At 35.5% G+C, this 21,862-nt stretch overlaps 1 protein-coding gene across 9 annotated transcripts in view; it reads right to left on the bottom strand.

The window, feature by feature from the left end:
- R3HDM1 (R3H domain containing 1) overlaps positions 1–21,862 on the bottom strand; it is a 197,437-nt gene that overhangs the window by 77,538 nt on the left and 98,037 nt on the right. For 4 of the 9 annotated variants that reach the window (XM_037070718.1, XM_037070780.1, XM_037070866.1 and 1 more), the window contains 8 exons: positions 18,921–19,029; positions 18,737–18,832; positions 16,813–16,850; positions 16,679–16,729; positions 16,345–16,571; positions 14,267–14,521; positions 11,188–11,339; positions 2,947–3,261 (listed from right to left, as the gene is read on the bottom strand). In XM_037070718.1, coding sequence (XP_036926613.1) covers positions 2,947–3,261; positions 11,188–11,339; positions 14,267–14,521; positions 16,345–16,571; positions 16,679–16,729; positions 16,813–16,850; positions 18,737–18,832; positions 18,921–19,029 — 1,243 coding nt within the window. Of the gene's footprint in view, positions 1–2,946; positions 3,262–7,985; positions 8,084–8,807; positions 8,815–11,187; positions 11,340–14,266; positions 14,522–16,344; positions 16,572–16,678; positions 16,730–16,812; positions 16,851–18,736; positions 18,833–18,920; positions 19,030–21,699; positions 21,821–21,862 lie in introns of those variants that run through there. The other 5 variants (XM_037070971.1, XM_037027524.1, XM_037027713.1 and 2 more) reach the window with 4 other exon arrangements.

The following is a 21,862-nucleotide window of genomic DNA, read 5'->3' as shown; positions in this document are numbered from 1 at the left end:
AAAAAGACAAGCTACAGAATAGGCAAACATATTTGCAAATCAGACATCTGCTAAGGTTCTAGTATCTGAAATATATAAAGAACTCTTATAACTCAACAAAAAAGACAAACAAATCTGATTAAAAAAATGGGCCTTTTGGAAACACAGTTGGTGGCTCCTCAAAAAGCTACACATGAACCAGCAATTCTACCAGATGTATACCCAAAGAAATGAGTAACTACCTGTTCATTAACAGCAATATTCGCAAAAGGTGGAAACATCACAAATCCATCAAAGGTCAAAAAGAGGAACACACTGTGGTATATATATATATATATACAATGGCATATTATTCAGGCATAAAAAGAATGAAACACTGATACATGTTACAATGTGGATTAACCTTGAAACATCAAGTCAAAGAAGTAATACACAGAAGGCAACACACTGCATGATTTCACTAATATGAAGTATCCAGAATAGGTAAATCCAGAGACAGAATGCAGATTGGTGGTGGCCAGGGGCTGGGGGTTAGGGAAAATTGGTAGCAACTGCTTAATGGGTATGGAGCTTTCTTCTGGGGCGATAAAAACGTTTTGGAACCAGAGAGGTAATGGTTGCAAAACACTGTAATGCACTAAATGTCACTGAACTGTTTACTTTCAAATGCTTAATTTTATGTTACATGAACTTTACCTCAATAAAAACAGAAAAAAAACCCAAATATAAAGAACCAAAAATTGCTAAAATTATAGAATACAAATTCTTTTCAAGTGTACATGGGTCACCACCCCCCAAGAGACTACATGCTGGAACATATAATAAGACTCAACAGATTCCAGAACACTGAAATCTTAGAGTAGGTTCTCTGACCACATGAAATTAAATAAATAATCTATGCTTCCACCTTAAGAAACCAGAAAACAAAAGCGTACATTAAACCCCAAATAAATAGAATGAGAAAAATAGTTCAAACAAAACATAAACAATAAAATTAATAAAGCCCCAATTTGTTTTTTTAAGGACATCAATAGGATTGATAAATTTCTAGTTAAATTAGTAAAGAAAAAAGAGAAGACTAAAATTACCAATATCAGGAATTACAGAAGTGACATCACCACTAATCCTAAAGATACCAAAAGTATAGTAAGGGGATATTAAAGTAACTTATGCCAATAAATTTGACAACATAATGAAATTGATACAAATGACCAAATCTGGTCCAGGAAGAAATAGGATATTTAATCCGTAATTTAAAATCTTCTGTGCAAAAAACTCTGGATCCAAATTGACTTATTAATGAAATATAGCAAACATTAAGAATAAAACCATTTCTAGACAAACTCCTTTAGAATAAAGAAGGGAACAATATCCAACTTATTTTGAGACCAGTGCATAAACATACATGCAAAAATCCTTAAGAAAATATTAGCAAACTGAGTCCAGTGATACCTAAAAAAGATGCCGTATCATGACTAAGTGGGGTATGTCCCAGAAATGAAAGGCATTCTGAAATCACTGTGCTAATAGAGTAAAGGGCTGGGGGAAGGAATCACATAATCACTTCGATAGATGCAGAAGAAACATTTCACAAGATTTAATATTCATTCATGGTAAAGACTTTCAGCAAACTAAGAATAGAAGAAAATTTTCTCTGCTGATATAGGGCATGGACTAAACCCCCCATACATAATACTACAATTAATGACTGAAGATTGAATTCTTTCGCCTAAGCATGGAAACAAGGGAAAAATATGTACTTTCAAAATCTACTTTCAAGTTAATACATGGATTCTGTGGGAGAAGAGTTTTGTTAATGATACAATGATAAAGGGTTAATATCCAATTTATGTAAAAAACTGGTACTACTTCACATGGGCAGAATTCCTAAATAGACCTTTCTCCAGAGAAGGCCAACAGATATATGAAAAGATGCTCAACATCACTAATCATCAGAGAAATGCAAATTAAAACCACAATGAGATATCACCTCACATTGGTGAGGATGGCTATCAACAATAAATCAACAAGCAAGTGTTGGCGAGGATGTGGAGAAAAGGGAACCCTTGTGCATAGTTGGTGGGACTGAAAATTGGTGCAACCACTATGGAAAATGTTTAGGAGGTTTCTCAAAAAATTAAAAATACAACTACCATATGATTTAGCAATCCCACCTCTGGTTATTTACCTGAAGAAATCCAAAACACTAATTTGAAAAGATATATTCATCCCTCTGTTCACTGCAGCATAATTTACAATAGCCAAGAAAAAGAAGCAACCTAAGTCCCATCAATAGACAACTGAATAAAGATGTAGTATATTTATACAATAGAATATTACTCAGCCATAAAAAGAATGAAATCTTACCACCTTTTAAAAAAAATTTTATTTATTTATTTTTAGAGGGGAAGGGAAGGAGAGAGGGAGAGAAATATCAGTGTATGGTTGCCTCTGCTGGAAACACACAATGTACCATGTGTACCCTGCCAGGAACTGGCCTGCATCCCAGGAATGTGCCCTGACTGGGAATCGAACTGTGATCCTCTGGTTCGCAGGCCCATGCTCAATCCACTGAGCTACACCAGCCAGGGCTGAAATCTTACCACTTTTAACAACACAGATGAATCTAGATGCTAAGTGAAATAAGTCAGAAAGAGAAAGACAAATACTATATGATATTAATTATATGGGGAATCTAAAAATTAAAATAAGCATCAAAACAGGATGGAGTTTGGGGGACTGGGCGAAAAAGGTGAAGGGATTAAGAGGTACAAATTGGCAGTTACAAAACAAGCAGAGAGAATATAGTCAATAATGTAATAACTATGTATGGTGTCAGGTAGGTATTAGACTTATCAGGGGAAATCACTTTGTAAAAGTTAGATAAATAAATGTTTAATTACTATGCTGTATACCTGAAACTAATATAATATTATATATTATATATTATAAAAAAAAATGATGTACCTGTGGTGAGGGCTGCTGGATATACCCCTGCTGCTGGAGCACAGGCTGACTGACAGGATGACCAGAAGCAGAATAGCCAGCAGTAGCGACTGGCTGCCCAGGTGGTAAGGGAGGTGGAGGAGGAGGTGGAGGAGGAGGAGGAGGAGGTGGCGGTGGCGGTAGTGGTGGCGGCGGAGCTGCAGTCATGATATAACCAGACTGCTGTGGGGACTGGAGAACAACGGTGGACTGGAACATGGTAGCATGAGGGTCCGAACCATCTGCAGATGGCTGGCGGGCAAGACTCATGTGGCTAAACTGAGACCCAAGGTTGTCCTGCCAAAAAAAGGAAAAAGTTAAATCAGTACTTCTATACACAGACCAAACTAATCAAAGAAAAATACTTCATGTATTTTAAAATGAGCTTCAGTAGTGTATATTATGGAAATCATCTATGTACGACAGACATGATTTAACAAAAGAGCAGCTTTAAGAATATTAAAACTCTAAGGCAGTAAGGTAGGAATATTACAATGCTGTCATTACAAATTACTTATAAAATATATAATACATGTAATGGAAATGTATACCATGTAGAAAAATGAAAAAACATTATTTAAATGAAGATTAAAAGCACACAGGATGTGAAAGTGAAACTTAAAAGACTTCCAACACCGGGTAACTACAAATTACTCTTCATTTTAAATCATCGCCCTCTTCATTTTAAATCATCGCCCTCTTCCTAGAAGGCAAGATTCAGGTCCTAAAACGTCTTTGTATTGCCTATCATACGTAACAAATATACTAGCAGAAATTAAATTAAATTAAAAGACATCCACTCTGATCTCTCTAGCCTCTCAAAAATAATTTACCCACAAATTCTATTTTTCCGTAATGTGTTTCAGTCTGTTTCTTAAGTCAAATGTTAGACAAATGACAGTTTCCTACTGCTCCTGTTACTCGGGGTGGGGGTGGGGTGGGGGGGGTGGGAGGGGTGGTGGGTGGTGGGCGGGCAATAGTGCCCAGCCAAGACAGAGTTACAAATGCTTTTCTGGCTCAACAACAAAATGCTTTTCTGGCTCAACAACAACATAAGGAACAGTTCTGACTAGTCTAAGTAATACCACTGAAATGAAAATAATGGGGTTAAAATAATTTCCCTATTCTCAAGGAGTCACAGATTGGCAACAATATATCCATTTTGCTGAGAGGAACACTGAAAAACAGTTACTTAAAAAGGGAAACTGATTTAATGATTTGAAAATATATGTCAAGATGGTGGCATAGGCAGACATGGCTTGCCTCTTCCCACAGACCCATCAAAATTAAAACTAAAACACAGACCAAACATCACTGAGAAACATCAGGAATTGAGTTGAATGGAAGTCTGGCAGCTACGGAATTAAAGAAACCACACCCATCCAGACTGGTAGGAGGGGTGCAGATGCAGAACTGGCTTGTCTATCACCCATGTGTGGTAGATAAAAATTCAGGAGAGATTACCTCAGTAGTGAGGAGTCCCAGCCCCACACTAGGACCCCCAGTTCAGGGTTCCAGTGCCAGGGAGGCAAGTCCCCACAACTTCTGGTTGAAAAAACCATTGGAGATTGAGTCGGTAGAAGAAACTGTTAGAGCCCCAAGCAGTTCTTAAGAAAACCCACACCCAGACTCACCTACCCAGATTCACTTCCTCTGAGCTCCAGCACTGGGGTGGCAGTTTGAAGGGCACCAGTAGCATACTGGGAGAGGCTGAAGTATCTGGCATCAGGGTGAGCAGAAGGCATTGTTCCTTTTCTGAGCCATCATCCCCTGGAGCCAAGGACCCAGCAGGCTGGTGCCATATTTGAGACTCTATCAATCTGGCTAACACTGTTTGACCACCTTGGAGATCCGCAGAGGCCCCACCCCACTCCACTTATAGCCCACCCAAGCTGCTTTTCCATATGAATAATTGGTCTTGGCTCTGCTACACAGCTTCCTAAATTCTATCAAACAAGCAACAGCTGGTCTCAGTGAGCTCCAGGCCCAGCACTAGCAGTAGCCAGATTACTTTCAAAGCTTGGCTTGCTTGGGAATCTCCAAGTTCAGCACAAGGAACGGCCTTCTCAGATTGCTTTATAGCTCAGGAAGAGGGACCCCAGGACAAACATAAGTGGAAGCTGACCTTGGCCTGAACCACCCAACAAACACCAGGGCCAGCACACCCAGTGGACAGCTACAGATCACTTTGGAGCACTGCCACCTGTCCCTGCACAGCTGATCCTCCACTGAGGGTAGAGGTTGGTGGTAAGTGTTCACAGCCAACCCTTGCACCTGACTGGCCTGCATAAATCCCTCCCACTGATCCACTGACAGCAATCAAGGCTCAACTATAAGAGGAGGGTATACTCAGCCTATACAAAGGGCACACCTTGAATATCCAGCTTGGGTGATGGGGAGGCTGTACAACTGGGACCTACAGGACACCTACTACATTAGGCAACACTACCAAGACACGGAGTCAAAAGCAGCTCTACCTAATACATAGAAACAAACACAGGGAGGCTGCCAAAATGAGACAAAGAAACATGGCCAAATTGAAAGAACAGATCAAAACTGCAGAGACAGAGTTAAAGAAAAGGGAGATAAGCAATCTGTCAGGTGCAGAGTTCAAAACATCATCCTTATGCCTGGCTGGTGTAACTCAGTGGATTGAGCGCGGGCCTGCGAACCACATGATCGCGGTTCTATTCCCAGTCAGGGCACATGCCTGGGTTGCAGGCCAGTTCCTAGCAGGGGACACACAGGAGGCAACCATACATTGATATTTCTCTCCCTCTCTCCTTCCCTTCCCCTCTAAAGATAAATAAATAAAATCTTAAAAAAAAAGAATTCTGAACAAAAAATGAAGGGGAAAGAATTAAAAAAAAACACAAATCATCCTTATAAGGATGCTCAAGGAACTTAGTAAGGTTCTCAACAGCATAAAAAAGATCCCGTCAGAAACAAAGGATTCACTAATTGAAGTAAAGAACAATTAACATCATAGGGGTGCCAGTGTGAGAAAAGGAGGAGCAAGAAATTGGAAATCTATTTGAAAAAATAAAACAAAACAAACCTTCCCTAATTTGGCAAAGGAAATGGACATGCAAGTCCATGAAGTATGGACAGTCCCAATAAAGTTGAACCCAAAGAGGACCACACCAAGACATATCATACTTAAAATGCTGAGGACTAAAGATAAAGAGAAAATCTTACACGCAACAAGAGAAAAGCAGAGTGTTACCTATAAAGGAGTTCCTATAAGACTGTCAGCTGATTTCTCAAAAGAAACCTTATAGGCAAGAAGGGGCTGGAAAGAAGTATTTCAAGCCACGAAAGGCAAGGACCTATATCTAAGATTACTCTATCCAGCAAAGCTATCATTTAGAATGGAAGGGCAGATAAAGTGCTTTCCAGACAAGGTAATGCTAAAGGAATTCATCATCACCAAGCCATTATTACATGAAATGTTATAAGGACTTATCTGAGAACAGGAAGATAAAAAATACAAACAGTAAAATGACAACAAACTTGCAACTATCAACAACTGAATCTTAAAAAAACAAACAAACTAAGCAAACAACCAGAACGGGAACAGAATCATAGGTATGGGGATCATTTGGAGGGTTATTAGCTGGGAGGGGGAAGGGGGAGAGTGGGGATATTGATGTAGGGATCAAGGAGCATAATAATTGTCTGTACAAAACAGACAGGGGGAGGTTAAGAATAGTATAGGGAAGGGAGAAGCCAAAGAACTTACATGCATGACACACAGACATGAACTAAGGGAGTGAATGTTGGGTGAGGGAGGGGGGTACTGGGTAGGGGGGTACAACAGAAAAAAATTGGGGCAAGTGTAGCATCATAATCAATTAAATATACTTTAAGAAATGTGATTTTACTCCCCCCAAATGGCTGCTCTGTTTTCTTAACTCAATACATAGTTTCAAAAAGGAAAAATTTACCAGCTGTAATTACACAGTAGTGTGGCCATTATTTTCAAAAGACACCCTAACTGCATAACACTATTACAATCATCTTGGGAAAAGCTCAATTTTGTTATACCAATGATATGCCATTTTTAAAAACATTTTTAAGGCTTTTATGCTATTCTTTTAAAGTTGTCAACCTTCTCAATGCTGGCAAAATTTCACTTTTTCAGACTAGAAATGATTTTTGAAAATGATTCAGAGGCAAGGGTGATAAATAAGGTTGCCCCCAGCTCAAAACAAAGCTACCCCCAATAAATGTTTCTGCAAAGTGTGGAGTGATTTTAAAATACTGATTGTAATTTAACTTGGAAAACAATTTCAAAATGTGATGGCTATGCAGCTTGAGAAATAACTGCAAAAAGTATGTAGGTTATGAGAGAGACTCATTTTAAGGGAAGAAAACTGATACTCCCTAAATATTTCATGTTAAAAAGGCAGTATGCAGGAGGTACTTCACATTGCTGTCTCCTGTGGTTAGTAACCAAAGGCCACAGAGAAGTCACATGGCAGGGGGCATCTGAGCTCTTAAGCAGTGGCAGAACTTTTGTGCATACACTGGGTTAAAGGAGGTACCATTATTTTATAGTCACAGATATATCTAGAGATCTTCCTTAGAAGTTTACTTAGGAGGATTTCTTCTGTGGTTGTAAGCTTCAATTCACCCTAATAACTGGTACTAAGTCTACTGGACCTACGGCACTGGGAAAGGAACAGAAACTCTAAACCTAGATGAAAGCTGCTACCCTAGGCGTGCAGAGAGCTACACTGACCTCAATGAGGTACGTAGTTAAAACATGTTACGACTAGAATAGTCAACCTGAAAATTATTTCATTATGAAGAGAAAGGAAAAGATTAGTGTTTATCCAATCACTGTGATAAGCCAATATAACAAATATATCATGGAAGAGATTTATATCTTTTTCAGTATACACATTTCCCTGACTTTAAAATAATCACCAAAGATCACATCACATTAATTACATCCACGAGCCTTCATCATACTCCACCCACAGAAACAAGGCAGGAGGTGATCAGAGACATAGTACCACAGAGTGCTGCTGGGTGCGGGAGACTGGCAGGAGTGGGGATGGGTAAGGGGTTGTAGAGTATTGAATAGGTTGTGAATAGGACTGCAGAGGACAGGCTAAGGAATAACAGGATGGTGAACAATGTTAATGTCAGAACAAAATATTAGAAGAACTGCATAAAATGGAAAGTTACACATTTTTTTGACAATGGCTTAAACTACACTTATAAAGTCATCCTTAATACAACAATACAGAAAACGACAAAAAAAATGCTAAATGAAGAAACTCTACATAGTAATATTTTTGAGAATATACCTATGCTTAAATTTAGTGCATAATTAGACAGTTTTTTCATAAGAAGGTTAGATTCACTGAAACAGGTAATATCAGACAGCAATAACTTACATAGTATCTATGCCAATTACCCACTTTAAATGATAAGGCACAATGAGGTACTCTTTTGGGACCAGAGTGCCCAAATTTTAGCAATTTTTTAAAGAAAAATGTACTAGGTGTACCATTAACAACAGCTTAAAGAAACGGACATATAGATATACAAACACATCTCTTATATACCGAAGGTAAACATTTTTCTTGTAACTGAAAATGTTTATTAAGAGCTGAGAAACTAGTTAATTTTTTTTTACTAATGAAATACTCCTGCATTTCCAGAAAAAAATTTCCATAGGGCACTCAAAAAACAGGTGTTTAGAAAAAAACTCCCAAAATATTTTAAACATTTCAAAATCTTATGGTATGTAGCTGGCCATCTATAGACTAACACTGACATGGTTGAGTTTTCCAATCTTTATATAGTTTGTTACAAAGTGGATAATATACATATTGGCTTAACCACTACCATAACACGTTTTATAGGTGGCGAGCAGGCTAAGGTGAGTTTTAAGTGACCTGTAGACAGCCAGGTAAGCAAGCACTGGAGGGACCCAGGTAATTTTTATTTAATGAAAACTCTTAGTTTTGGACAAAATGTATATACACGAATCTCTCTCCGGAATATTTCCAAAGAAAATACTTTAAAATTGCAAAATAAACTAACTGAATCAAGATTGCCCAGGAAATAATCTAAATAAGGAGACATTCTTATGACAACTAAGATGTATAAACAGTGAGTTGCACTTTTAACACAAAATCAAAACAATAGTTTCTAAAAAATATGAAAGGCTTTTATATTACCTTAGAATCCCACAAAAAAAATCTAGCATTAAAATAGAAGTAGAGGGGAAAAAGGGAAAAGCTAAAAGATCTACAAAATAGCCACTGGCTTTTCACTAACCTCTCAACTAGAAATTAGCAAGCCTGCTAACTGATGACAGCATGTTATCACACTGAATGAGGAGGAGTAGCTTTAGAACTTCCAAATGCAGGCTATTCAATGTGTTACTAAGTCAGACCACCATTAAGATGTAACTTTCTTCCAGATAACTCGACCTGCTATGTAAGTGTCAGATGAAACAAAAGCTTTACTCTGCTCTGGGATGATAAAAGAAAGAATAGCACTAGGAGAACCAAAGGTATGAATTAATGTCTCAGGGTGTCAAGTGGTAATGAGAAAAATGTGGCCTAAGAAGAATGGCTGATCCAAGTGAAATTCTGATACCACTTAGAAAAGAAAAAGCCCTAGCACCCCCTTCTCCTACTTAAATTGCAACTGTGTGCAAAACATCACCCACTTAAAGTGGTTTCAAGAAATGTAGTCCCTCTGCAGGTTTGGAAATCAAAGTATTATTTTGTTTGGCTATTTGAAATTTTGTGGATGGATTATCGCAGTATGCAAAAGATAAGTTTACTGAGTATCATTTCTCTATTTTTGTATCTGATGATGAATTACCAAAAACACTTGTAGCAATGCCAGGAAAAAAAGAGACATGTTGTTTGATGAATACCCCAAGATTTCAAATTACAGCCCATTAACAGGCATTTATTTCTAAACTAAACTGTCTACACCTTCTCTTAGAATTGTCTTTTATAACTAAATCAAAGTTATTTCTAAGATATAATGACCACAGATAAATCCTCTACATATATGAATTCATATTCATGGTTTTAGAAATGCATCAAAACCTTGAAGTCCATTTATTTTATTGTATTAAATAACGTATTTATATGATTTTAGAGAAAGGGGAAGGGAGGGAGAGAAACACTGATGTGAGAGAGGAACATCAATCAGTTGCCTCTTGTACGTGTCCTGACCAGGAACTGAATCCAAATCCTGTGCATGTGCCCCAACCAGGAATCACACCCGCGACCTTGCAGTTTACAGGACGATATTCTAACTAACTGAGCTACACAGGCCAGGGCAAAGTCCATTTATTTAAGATAAACTGCCTTGCCCAGTATTAGGAGTGTGAGTTGCCAGAGGAACAATTATTTTCATGACCTTCAAAATATTTGTAAACTTTATCAAACTGCTCATATATTCTTCATTCCTACCATACAAATGATAAAACTTGTGAGGAAAACTAATGAAATTTTTCTAGCTCAAGTTCATTACCATAATTGTTTCATAAGAAATTACTCTATTTTCTCACAAGTGGAAAAAGAGGTATAATTCAACTGTACGGACTGTCTTTCATATGTTACAGAACCATTAAGACAAAATGTGTAAGAATTCATACTGGTCTAATCAAGTTCTACAAGGATGAGTAACACCTCTACAGGGGAAAAGCCTCAATGTGAAAATCTATGTGTAAATTCTAAACATTTAAATAAATTTAAGATATTATTGAGTGCTTTAGTGAATTCTAACTTGAGATGTTTCTGTGTATGTTTTTCAGAGGTTAGGTGGGATGGAGAGTAGTACACTGCAGAACTTGAGAAACTCAACTCAGTTTTTGCAAACTGCTACAACTGTTGAATTTTAAAAAAACTCATTTTACTCATTGGGATAATGAACAGTCTTAGTTTCATTTTATTCCTCTTGTCCATTTCTTGCTGTTGTGAAATAAGGATAAAATACTCACCACACAGTCTCATGAGATATAAAATTCCTTTCTTTCCAATATATAATCTGTATGTATTAGCTGAAAAGCCCTTGAGGTTAACCTCTCTTCCTAAAAGTAGTAAGTGGGACATCACTGGTAAAGAATATTAAAGTTCTAAGAGATATTTACATGGGCTACCTCAATTATAATTAGTGAATTTAGTCCCAAATATGCAAAGGCAGGGGAATTTAGCATTATGTAATTGTGGATATGAGCACCTGTGAGAAAATGTGATTAGCTGCTTGCTGTTGAGGTGGTGGGGGTGGCAGAGGTGGCTGTGGAGGTCCAGGCACTTGGGTTCTAACTGGTTGTTGAGTCATAGGAGGATTATACACAACTGGACTCCCATCTGGGTTTATGAAGGGCTGACCTAAAAAAATGAAGAAGAAGGAAAAAAATTCATTTACAGTAGAACTTGAAAAAAGGTCATTCTAGTAACAATTTACAGCACATAGCTACAATCCTTATTGACAACTTCAAAGCCACAAGTTGAAAACCAAGAAAAACTGCTTCCCAGTTTAGGAAGCAGAGTCTGACCTTATATAAGACTATTAATAGTCTTTATTTTTCCCACTTACAGTAAATATTCAAAAAATTTGCTGCAGTGTTTTACTATAAGGGTGCTGCTCCAAAATCTACTAAAGTTGTTTTATAATATGCAGTATTTTCTGAAAACATCTGAATTCTGAAATACATCTTGCTCCTGAGTTTAGTTACAAGCTTGTGGTACTTTGAGTTTCCAGAAAAAAATGCCTGACTTTAGGATACTGTAAAATTACTGGTTAGCCTCCACTAGGTGATGGAAAACAGCTAATTTACAGGCTACCCTGCATATATTTCACTAATAAAATGAAAATGGAATGAAAATTAAAATTACCAATGGTTTCAAATTTCAAATGTGACTTGAGCAGTATCTTTTGTGAAACTGCAAATAATTTTTAAATCTTAAATAATTCCCTAAAATACTCTTTTTAATTCCAGTGAGACTTATTCATAATTGAAAGAAAACTAGAAAGAAGTTTAACATTGATTTTGAGGCTTGTCTTTAGTGCTTACTAATTAATTATCAGAGGGATATTTTAAGTAACTGAGTAAATTTTTCTCTTTCTCTATACACATTCTAAACAACTTTTTCTTATCATAAAAATTTTTTATTTTGGGAAAATAACCAATAAATAGAAGTATAAAAAGGAAATAAATTCCCCATAATCTTATTGTTAACAATTTGGACAATTTCTTCCAGACTTTTATTATTTTTCATCACTGTACACTAAATTTTATTTTTAAAGAAAAGATTATGTGAAATAAACTGACTATTGACATGATACCCATTTAGTATGGGAAGAATACTAAATCTCTTATTTTCATGGAAGAAGATAAGAGAAGTTCAAGTAACAGTTTCTTTCTTTCTTTTTTTTTTAAAGATTTTATTTACTTATCTTTAGAGGGGAAGGGAAGGAGAGAGGGACAGAAATATCAATGTATGGTTGCTTCTCATGAGTCCCCTGTTGGGAACTGGCCTGCAACCCAGGCATGTGCCCCGACTGGGAATCGAACTGCGATCATGTGGTTCGCAGGCCAGCGCTCAATCCACTGAGCTACACCAGCCAGGGCCAAATAATAGTTTCTTACATTGCCTTTAAAACAGCCTTTCTTCCATGATAAATTACCTCTATTTTTTTTGAAACTTATGACATATGATAACATTTGGAAAAGAAGAATCCACTGCTCCATTGCTATCAAGTGGGAAAAGTTCTCGAAAGTCAAACTATTTTCATCAGTTAGTTCCCTGACAATATTATGCATTAGTCATAAATAACTAGAAACAACTCATGCTGGATATTTGTTGAGTGCTACGTAATTCTGAAAGCAAAATGGTAGGGAAGATTTAGGGTTGAAAGCACATTTAAAAGTAACTTAAGGGCTGTCTGAAAAATGTTAGATGTTTTGTTAACGTTGTTCTCAAAAAGCAAAGAAGTCACCTTTGAACTTATTCAAAATTAAGAATACAATTCAATTTCAGATTGATTAATTTCTCACTCTGTTATTCCCTACTCAACTGAATCTTTCATGTTACAAAAAACATTAACTAATGTGTTTTGAAAGAAAAAGGAGATAGTGAAATATTAAATCATCTTATATCATGCTCTAGGAAATAGGAAGTTTAGTAAAACAATAAACCTGAAGGATAAGAGGATAATTATTACTAAGCAAAAGCTGAATTTCTAGTCAGTTATATTTATGATAATTCAATTCTTATACAGACACAAATGTTTGAATACTTTATCTTTAAAAAAACGATGCAAATGAAGGCAATAAATTCCAAGCCACAATTTTCTCTACAACAAAAGGAACACTCAGAGACCCTGACACTTGAACTTGTTTTTCTACCTAGCCAGACTACTACCATGCTGATGTGAGTACAGCAACTAAGTCTGTGAATTTCTAAGGAGGTTATCAAATATTTTAAGGGTGTTTTCATTATTTTACCAAATGGTTGGGCTATGTTATTTTAGAGAACAAGACTTCTTGTGATCTTTTAAAACACCACATTTTTTTCTGTATAAGTCATTTTTTGACAATGTACACAATAAAATGTATTTTGATTGTATCTCTCTGAGATTATTTTCTTATCTGTAAATGGGGATTTAATCTACCCAACACAGTTGTTGTAAAGATTACAAATAAAGCATTTAAAGCACCTAATCAGAATAAATGACACACAGTAAATGCTTGGTATATCCAAATTATTATCTGACTGCAAAGAATACATGTTGTTAATATGAATTCATTGAGACTACATATTTTCTTTTACCAATAAGATCTCCTTTAGCTTTTCCTCAGTAGAAAACAATTACCATATTCAGGAGGACAATTACTTATAGGTTCTTTCCACATCATTATATAATGAATAAGAGCTGATAACTTTCTCCTTCATGAAATGCATATTATTTTCCCCAAAATAGAGCTTTTAACAAATAAAACTCTTTTTATCAAATAAAGCTCTTTTCAAAGTTAGTTGTCTCATTTCTTGGAAATAAACTATTTTAAATTAGAGTTAGGCCATTATTTGGCCTAAAAGATGTTATAAGGAGAAAAATACTTTCTGATATGTCTTTTAACATTTTCTAGCATAAGTGTTTTTATTTAAGTTCTAGAGAAAATGCTAATTATGCATTAGAAATGAATAGCTGACAACACATACACAGACATTACATTTAACACGTATTCTTTCATTTATTTTCAGGTAACTCCTGATATCTCAACTGAAATAAACACTTTTTTCGGGATACCAACCTGTTTGTGGGTTGATCAGAATACTGCCAGGTGGTATGCCTGCCGCTTCCAAGGGAAGCAAAAAGAAGCTAGTGCTAGAAGATGCAACTTGCCCATTTAGGCCACCATCAAAGGAAAGAGAACTATGAGTGCTGACAGTTGGATAGACGACAGGCGCGCCATGAGAAGACTGGCTGAGAGCTGTACCTGGAAGAGGCTGCTGGATGTGAGAAAGAGAGCCCGTAGATGACCCTACACTACCAGAAGACTCAGAACCTAGGGGAGGAGTAATGAAAAATATGGATTTTTTAAACCTTATATATAAATGCAGGTTTTAAATATGTAACATTTAAATTCACATTGCATAACATGCAGTTACCACATAAAAACATTGGTTATTTTTGATCTACCGTAAAGCTTGCTTTCCCTTACCACAATAAACAAGTTTAATACAGCAAACTGATCACATAAGTTGTCAGAGAGGTCATAGCCAAAGCATCAACTGACAAGTTTATAATAACACCAGCCACAGACAGTCACAAAAAGCACATTACCCACATTCCCAAAACAACAAAGTTATATACACATTTTACCTTTTGGTTTAACACCTGGAGTATACAGATCATAATCCCCCCCAGGAAAAAGAACTCAGCCAGCCCAAAACCTCTTATATCAAAACCCCCTGATGTATATGAACACAGAAAAGTTAAGAGTAGTGAAGGAATTAAAAATAGAAGATAAATTCTCTATTAAGAGAAACAATTGTCAAGTTTCATTGCAGACTTTCAATTTTAGCTCATAATCATAGCATCCTCCTATAATGTAAAGTTACCTTTCAATTTTTCATGATAAAAAGGGACAAAAACAGCATGAAAAATACCCAAGTACTTACATTAGCATCAGCTTAAAATTTATTTCTCACTGTACTTAATAAACTAATTTCATAATTTATTTTCAACTGCTTTCATGCCTGCAACTGATTTCATTTTCTATTACACAGAGACAGAAAATGTCACTGACTTTCAGTATAATGGCTAAAGTTGAACAATAAGAAACTGAAAAAACTTTGATAATGTATTCAGTTAATCAAGTTTTGAAAAAGAATTGATTCTGGAATGGAGAATCAATCTTTAATCAGTAAAATAAACAAATACGATACACTATACAAATTTCCTCTGAAGGATAATTTCTATTTTAAGTTGTGCCAAAATGACTATTAAGCAGAACTATATAAAAATAAATTTTCCTATTGAGTTAAACAGTACTTCTTTTTCTTTGTAAAAATACTGCTAATAAATAGTATTGTTCTTAAAATGTTTCAATTTGGTAGTGTCTAAACAATGTTCTCATGTTGTAACACCAAATGTTTAGGCTAGCCCCAAAGGCTAACAAGAGGGAGCAGCTTCTGCTGATGTTCATGCTTATTTTGGGATAAAAATAAGCATCTACAAGGATCCTAAGAGAAACATGAGTGTTTTTACTACTGAAACCAGTTCATAAAAAGAGAATGTAATGATTCTAAATGTTATTTACTCTCAATGTAAATAAGCTAAGAAAATGAGGATGTTATTAAAATTTCCATTCATTCATAGTAATTATATCAGATTATTTTTCTTTAGTTCCTCAAAATCTTCTCAGCTATTTTATTTGTTTTTGAGTGGTAAATGCAAGAAATGCAGTCAATAATTAATACAATAGTATTAGCTGAAAATGTAATCACTATTAAATAATTCTAGTTGAGTAACCATGCCTTCCAACTATAAATAAGCTATTAAGAATTTCCAACCACTGGATACTCAAACAAGAAATGACATTTCATTGAGTCAATCTGACTAAATTTATGTCACAATAGAGAATTCTTATTTAACTGATGTTTTAAAATCTCAAAAAAATAATAAAATAAAATCTCTCACACAAATAATGAATTGTAATGTCAATAAATATATTATCTCTGAAGTACTTTGGAAGTGCTTAATGCACTGCTGATAGGATAAGAATTTTATATTTTAGGATAATTACATAAGTCATATGAAACAAATTGCTCGGACAACATTGAAAACTAATGTTTTGACTACATACATCTAAATAGGTAGTTATACCTGTTTTTGAAAGCCTGCCTATGCTTTTGCTGCTTCCAGAACTATCACCTCTTGTCAGGACTGAAATCCCACTGAAGCTGCTGGCTTTGGTTACAGCAGGTTTGAAGTTCCGGAGAGAGCTGTCTGAATCTGTGCTGCTCCAGGGTCGCGGTTCAGAGCACTTCAACTCATTCTCAGTGCTGCTCTGATGGCTATTTGTTGATCTCCCCGAAGTATCTTTATTAACTCTGTAATTTAGAAATAAATCTTTGAAGTGAACAGAGACAAAAACCAAAAGAATTTAAAAAATTGCTTTAATTTTTCAATACGGCATGAAAGTATACGCTCACAATACCTAAATAGCTGGCGCCTCTGCTGAGTACTACTAGCATCCTCATCCTGGATTCTGTTGGCATTTTAATAATATATTTTTATTTTTATTAGGATCAGTCAGACAGTTACCAAAACATATGTTAAAAATACCCTCACCTTTTGTCAATAATATAATTCTCTTGGGAACACAGGGACTAGAAAGAAAGAATAGATATACAAAGTTGAGCTTTTGTCAAATACACAGTGCCATCTGTAAACCAATGATGACAACAAAAATCTTGTGTAATATTATTTAAAAAGTGTCTCCCTCCCACAAAAAGAAATCCTCATGGTGATAAAAGTACACAAATAAATGATACACGAACCTATTATTATTATTATATATTCAAGGTATACACCAGTCTGTAGATTCTACCTCATTCACTCAACAAATATTTTGATCACCTGTACTTCGGCTGTGGCCGTAGCACTGAACATGCAGGTATGCCCTGGCACAGCTTTTCTAATGCTGTGAAGCCAGCTCAGGCAACCATCATTTTTGCTTCCATTATTACTGCAGTCTTCTAACTAGTTTTTCAGCTACCAGGAGTCACTAAATTACGGCCAGAACTGCACACCCACACCATTTTATTTATGTACTGTTTATGGCTGCTTTTACATGAAAAAGGCAGACTTCAGTTGTTGCAATAAAGACTATATGGCTTGAAATGTCTAAAATATTTATTATCTTGTCCTTTATAAGAAAAAGTTTGCTGACTCCTGCTCTAGGTAAAAGCCTACCTATCTTAATTAGCTTTCAGGGTGAAGTCATTTGCTGCCCCCTGCTTATTATTTCTCCAATGTAAACTTTCCTCATTTCCTATGTCACCTAGTTATAATCAAGGTACTCTGACTCTTTCAATTCCTCATTGTCAAACTGTCCTTCATCTCTGGGCTTATGCAAATATTGATTCTCTACTTGGAACACTTCAGTCCTTTAAATCTCCTCCTTGAAGCTAACTTGCATCCCTCAATTATGGTTTATGGTGCTCTCTGCTGTGTCCCCATTTAACCTTTATGTCTCTACACAAATCAATCACTGTACCATTACTGTCTGGCTACTCATCAAGGGTAGAGACCTCATCTCTCTTACAAACTAAAGAGAAATACATCTTGTTTAGGCTACGATTTCAGAAGACCTGGGTTGAAATCCCAACTCTGTCATTTTCTAACTGCATGATCTTTGGCTATTTCACTTAGCCTCCTGGAGCCTCAGTTTCCTTATCTGTAAAACAAAAACAATGATGGTATCTACCATATATAAGCTGTTTGGGGGATAAACTATTATAACTATCCATGGGTATGTTCTACAGTGCCCAGCATAGCACCTATTTATAGGTGTTCAATAAAGTTTGTTGAATGAATATTATAAATTCTTAACTGATAGTCTAGATTTTAATGTTATTTATTCTTCATTTTCTTAATAGAGAGGAAATTTCTATCACTGGCAGTGTTGACACAAACTATATACATTCATATATCCTTGAACAGTAACTAGTACTGCACAGAACGGATACTTAACAGGTATTGGTAAAACCAACCTGATTCTTTTCTCAAAGGTATGCATAAGATAATTAGTCCTTTAAAAGAATCGTTTCATATAATCACTTACAAAGTAGAAAACAAATACTAATCTAAAAAATCAATTAGCACTAATTTAAAAGAAAAAACGAGTTATTTATGAAGAGAAGTTCACTAACAAGTAGCATTTAGAGTATACATGATTTTGTAGATAATGACCAATGTTCTAAAAATCTCAAGCCTGGAAGAAAAAAAATTACAAAACCTATAGACTCAGTTCAGCATATTACTCCTGTCATCAATTTGCTACTAACTTTTGAAAAACTTATATAACTGCTGCAATATAGTATTTTACATACTATTAAATTATTACCAAGACAGATTTCAATATTTCTAAAAGGCAACTTGATATGTAACAAATGTGCTTTAAAATGTGACCAGTAGATTAAGAAGGGAGTGAGCCCCTGCAATTCAATTACTGTATAATCTTACACGAACAGCTAAATATAACAATACATACATCTTGGGAAAATATACGGTCTCTAGCTCTCTGGTACTCCTCTTCTCTTTCTTCTATAGATTTGCTTCTTCTGTCATCTTTCAAACGTATTCTTATCTAAAGAAAAGAGAAAAATTAATTCTCGGGAAAATAATGTTAGTATAAATCCTGTACATATAAAAATGCTCTAATTGTGCTAGATTACCTGGTTATCATCTTTGTCGAAGCTAGAGTTATCTCTCTTGAGGATATACCGTTTCTGAAAGTCTTCACCTTTATCATCCTTAATATGTTCATTAAATTTCTGATCAGGTCTAAAAGACAAAAACAAGGGAACAAAAAAGATAATATACAACATTTACAGAAAAGGTAAATAGTAACATTTTATAAAAACTAACAGAAGTAATAAAAGTTACTGCTCACTGATGCCATTAATAAATACCTAGGTTATTTCTTTCAGAAATATGTTTAAAAATTTATTGCTTTTACAGAGATAGAGAAAGAGAAACACTGATTTGTTTGTTCAACATATTTATGCATTCATCGGTAGCTTGTTGTAAGTGCCCTGACTGCAGATCAAACCTGTAATCTTGACACATTGGGACAATGCTCCAAACAACTGAGCTATCTGGCTAGTGTAATACTTACGTTATTTTATTTACTCCTTACAATAATCTTCTAAGAAAATATTAACTATCCCATGATATGCATGAAAGGCCCTATGAAATATGGTGTAGACTCTGGAATCAGACTGCTCATGTTCAAATATTCAGCTTTACCAATTTAGTTGCTTTGGGACTTGTATAAGTTACTTAACTTTTATATTCCCTAGTCATAGTGTATCTAATTCATGAGGTTATTCTGAAGATGAACTAATAAACAGCATTTAAAATAGTAAAATGGCTTAAGCAAAACTGTCCAAATACACGACTGAGCCAGAGTTGGGGCCCTGGTATGTAATGTAAGACCCAAATACTAGATGTCTTTGCATTGCCTCCTCTGAATCTAAGAGGAAATTCTAGGACAAAGAAAAAAGAATAGCACAGTATCATGTTATACTCCTATAGTGCCTAGTTTGGTGTTATATAATTGAAAGTAATTAAATATTTTGTGGTTGAATTGATTACAACTTAACAGACTACTTTCAAAATGCAACCAAGTTCTTAAGAATTACTCATTATAGCAGGGCACATCTTTGTTTTATTATAGGGAACTGATCTGCCTGACAATGGCAACTGTAGCTCAGCCCTACTGAAAAGCCCAATTGGCCCATTGCGGCCCTCAGAAGCCAAACCCACGGATCGGTTCTCCTGTGGGAAATCAGGCCTGGATTATACCTAGGCTGCTTTGAGGCTTGCTCTTGCTAAAACACCCTCACCCTGAGTTGAAGCAGGAAATGCTTACTGTATATCTTTAAATTAACTTCCTGAAGTCTGTGCTAATTCTCCCAAAGACTGAAGTGTAACTAGACCAATTACTCTTATTGTTGCCTTGCATTTGCAACATTTTTTGTTAACCTGTAAGAAGTAATCAGTAACATCCTTTCCATTGCTATCTGTAAAAAGTAATTACTTAAAGCAAACCTAAGCATAATGAATGAAAATCTTCTTTGATGTATGCTACTGGAAAGCAATAAAAGCTTATCAAGGCAAAGGTTGGGGCACTCTCCCCTTGAGAGATTGGCTATGCTGATCCTTTTCCTCCACAGGACTCAGTAGTCTGTGTGAATTTATCTCGTCTCATCCATAATGCTGTGGACCTTGCTGGCTGGTGTCCACATCATTTTCTGTTATTTGAAACCAGTTACAAAAGAGAAGTTCTTTTTTGGAGGTTAATGTTGTAAGCTAAAGTAATGATTTTAAAATCTTAACATACAGGGTCTGGCAAAAATAACACCCCTTTTTTATCACAAAATCTTTATTACAAAATTATAAGCTTGTAATTCTGTAACATAGCAATATCATGCTGAAGCATACCCTATGACATTTTAGGTGACATGTTCAAATACTATAAATTATTACACCCATATTATTATTACTACCAACTACTCTCAAACAGATGTTACTACAGCTGGACCCTGTATTTTATGGCTGACTGGTCTTTCCTCTATGGAGATGTTGCAAGTTCTACTGTGATTCAAATGACAGACATAAGGTTTGGCCCTTGGAAAATCGTAATTATGTAAAATTTCACTTCCTCAAATTAATTCAGTTAACACTCTTGTGACTTAATATTATCCTCTCAGGAAACTGGAATTATTTGTTTGAAACGTATGATATGTAAAAATATATACAGGGGTTATAAAGTCCAACTGAACTGCCAAGTAGTTATTTTTTTACATATGGTTAAGAATATATTATATAATCACATAATATATTATGAATGTCATAAAGTAAATTTCTAAACCAAATAAACTTGAATGACATTTTCCACTAACTGACCAGGTATTTCATTATACATAGTACTCAGCATTTGTTTACACCTAGTGAATTTTTAGTAATATCTACCACCTGTCAAATGATACAAAATAAGATTTAAAATGAAAATTATCTAATAAGTAAGCTGACGAATCTCTATTTTAAAATGTGCTAGATAAGTGAAACAGAGAGTAGATGTCCACATAAAACTATAGATAGAATTAAAGACAATAATATAGAGTAAAAACAGTTTTATGACCAAACTGGTAAGAAAAAGATTGCTTTCTTTAGTCGTTTGAGAGATCGTCTGTGTAGTTCTGACAATGGCAGTATGCTGATGTTATTTATTTCTGTCACATGATCATCCTGTTTACTCATAGCAATTATTTTTGTAGCTATTTAAAGTCACATTTTCTTATTCAAAGAGTTTTTACTTGGGTGAGAGACTGTTATTCCAAAGTGAACTATAAGGTTTAACCAAGGGCCTGGAAACTTTTCTAAGAGCAGCTGGATTCCCACAACAAATAGCATTAGCAGGCATTTCAGCTAACCTTAAGACTGTCTTACCTCTTTATTTTATAGATGCCTGAATTTATTGCCCTGCAATCTCCAACTTCCCGCTCCATTGAGATACTCCAGTGGACACTGGGTTGTTGACATCCACAACACCACTGGTTCAACGCTGGAGCGGGTAATCTGCCTATGAGGAAAAGGTAAGTTTGTTTTTATT

The sequence above is a fragment of the Sturnira hondurensis genome, unplaced genomic scaffold (genome assembly GCF_014824575.4).
Source record: "Sturnira hondurensis isolate 20B ecotype Veracruz unplaced genomic scaffold, ASM1482457v3 Scaffold0000256, whole genome shotgun sequence".
In the NCBI taxonomy this organism is placed as follows: Eukaryota; Metazoa; Chordata; class Mammalia; order Chiroptera; family Phyllostomidae; genus Sturnira; species Sturnira hondurensis.
The sequence above is the reverse complement of the archived record's forward strand: the minus strand, read 5'-3'. Positions and strand labels throughout refer to the sequence as shown.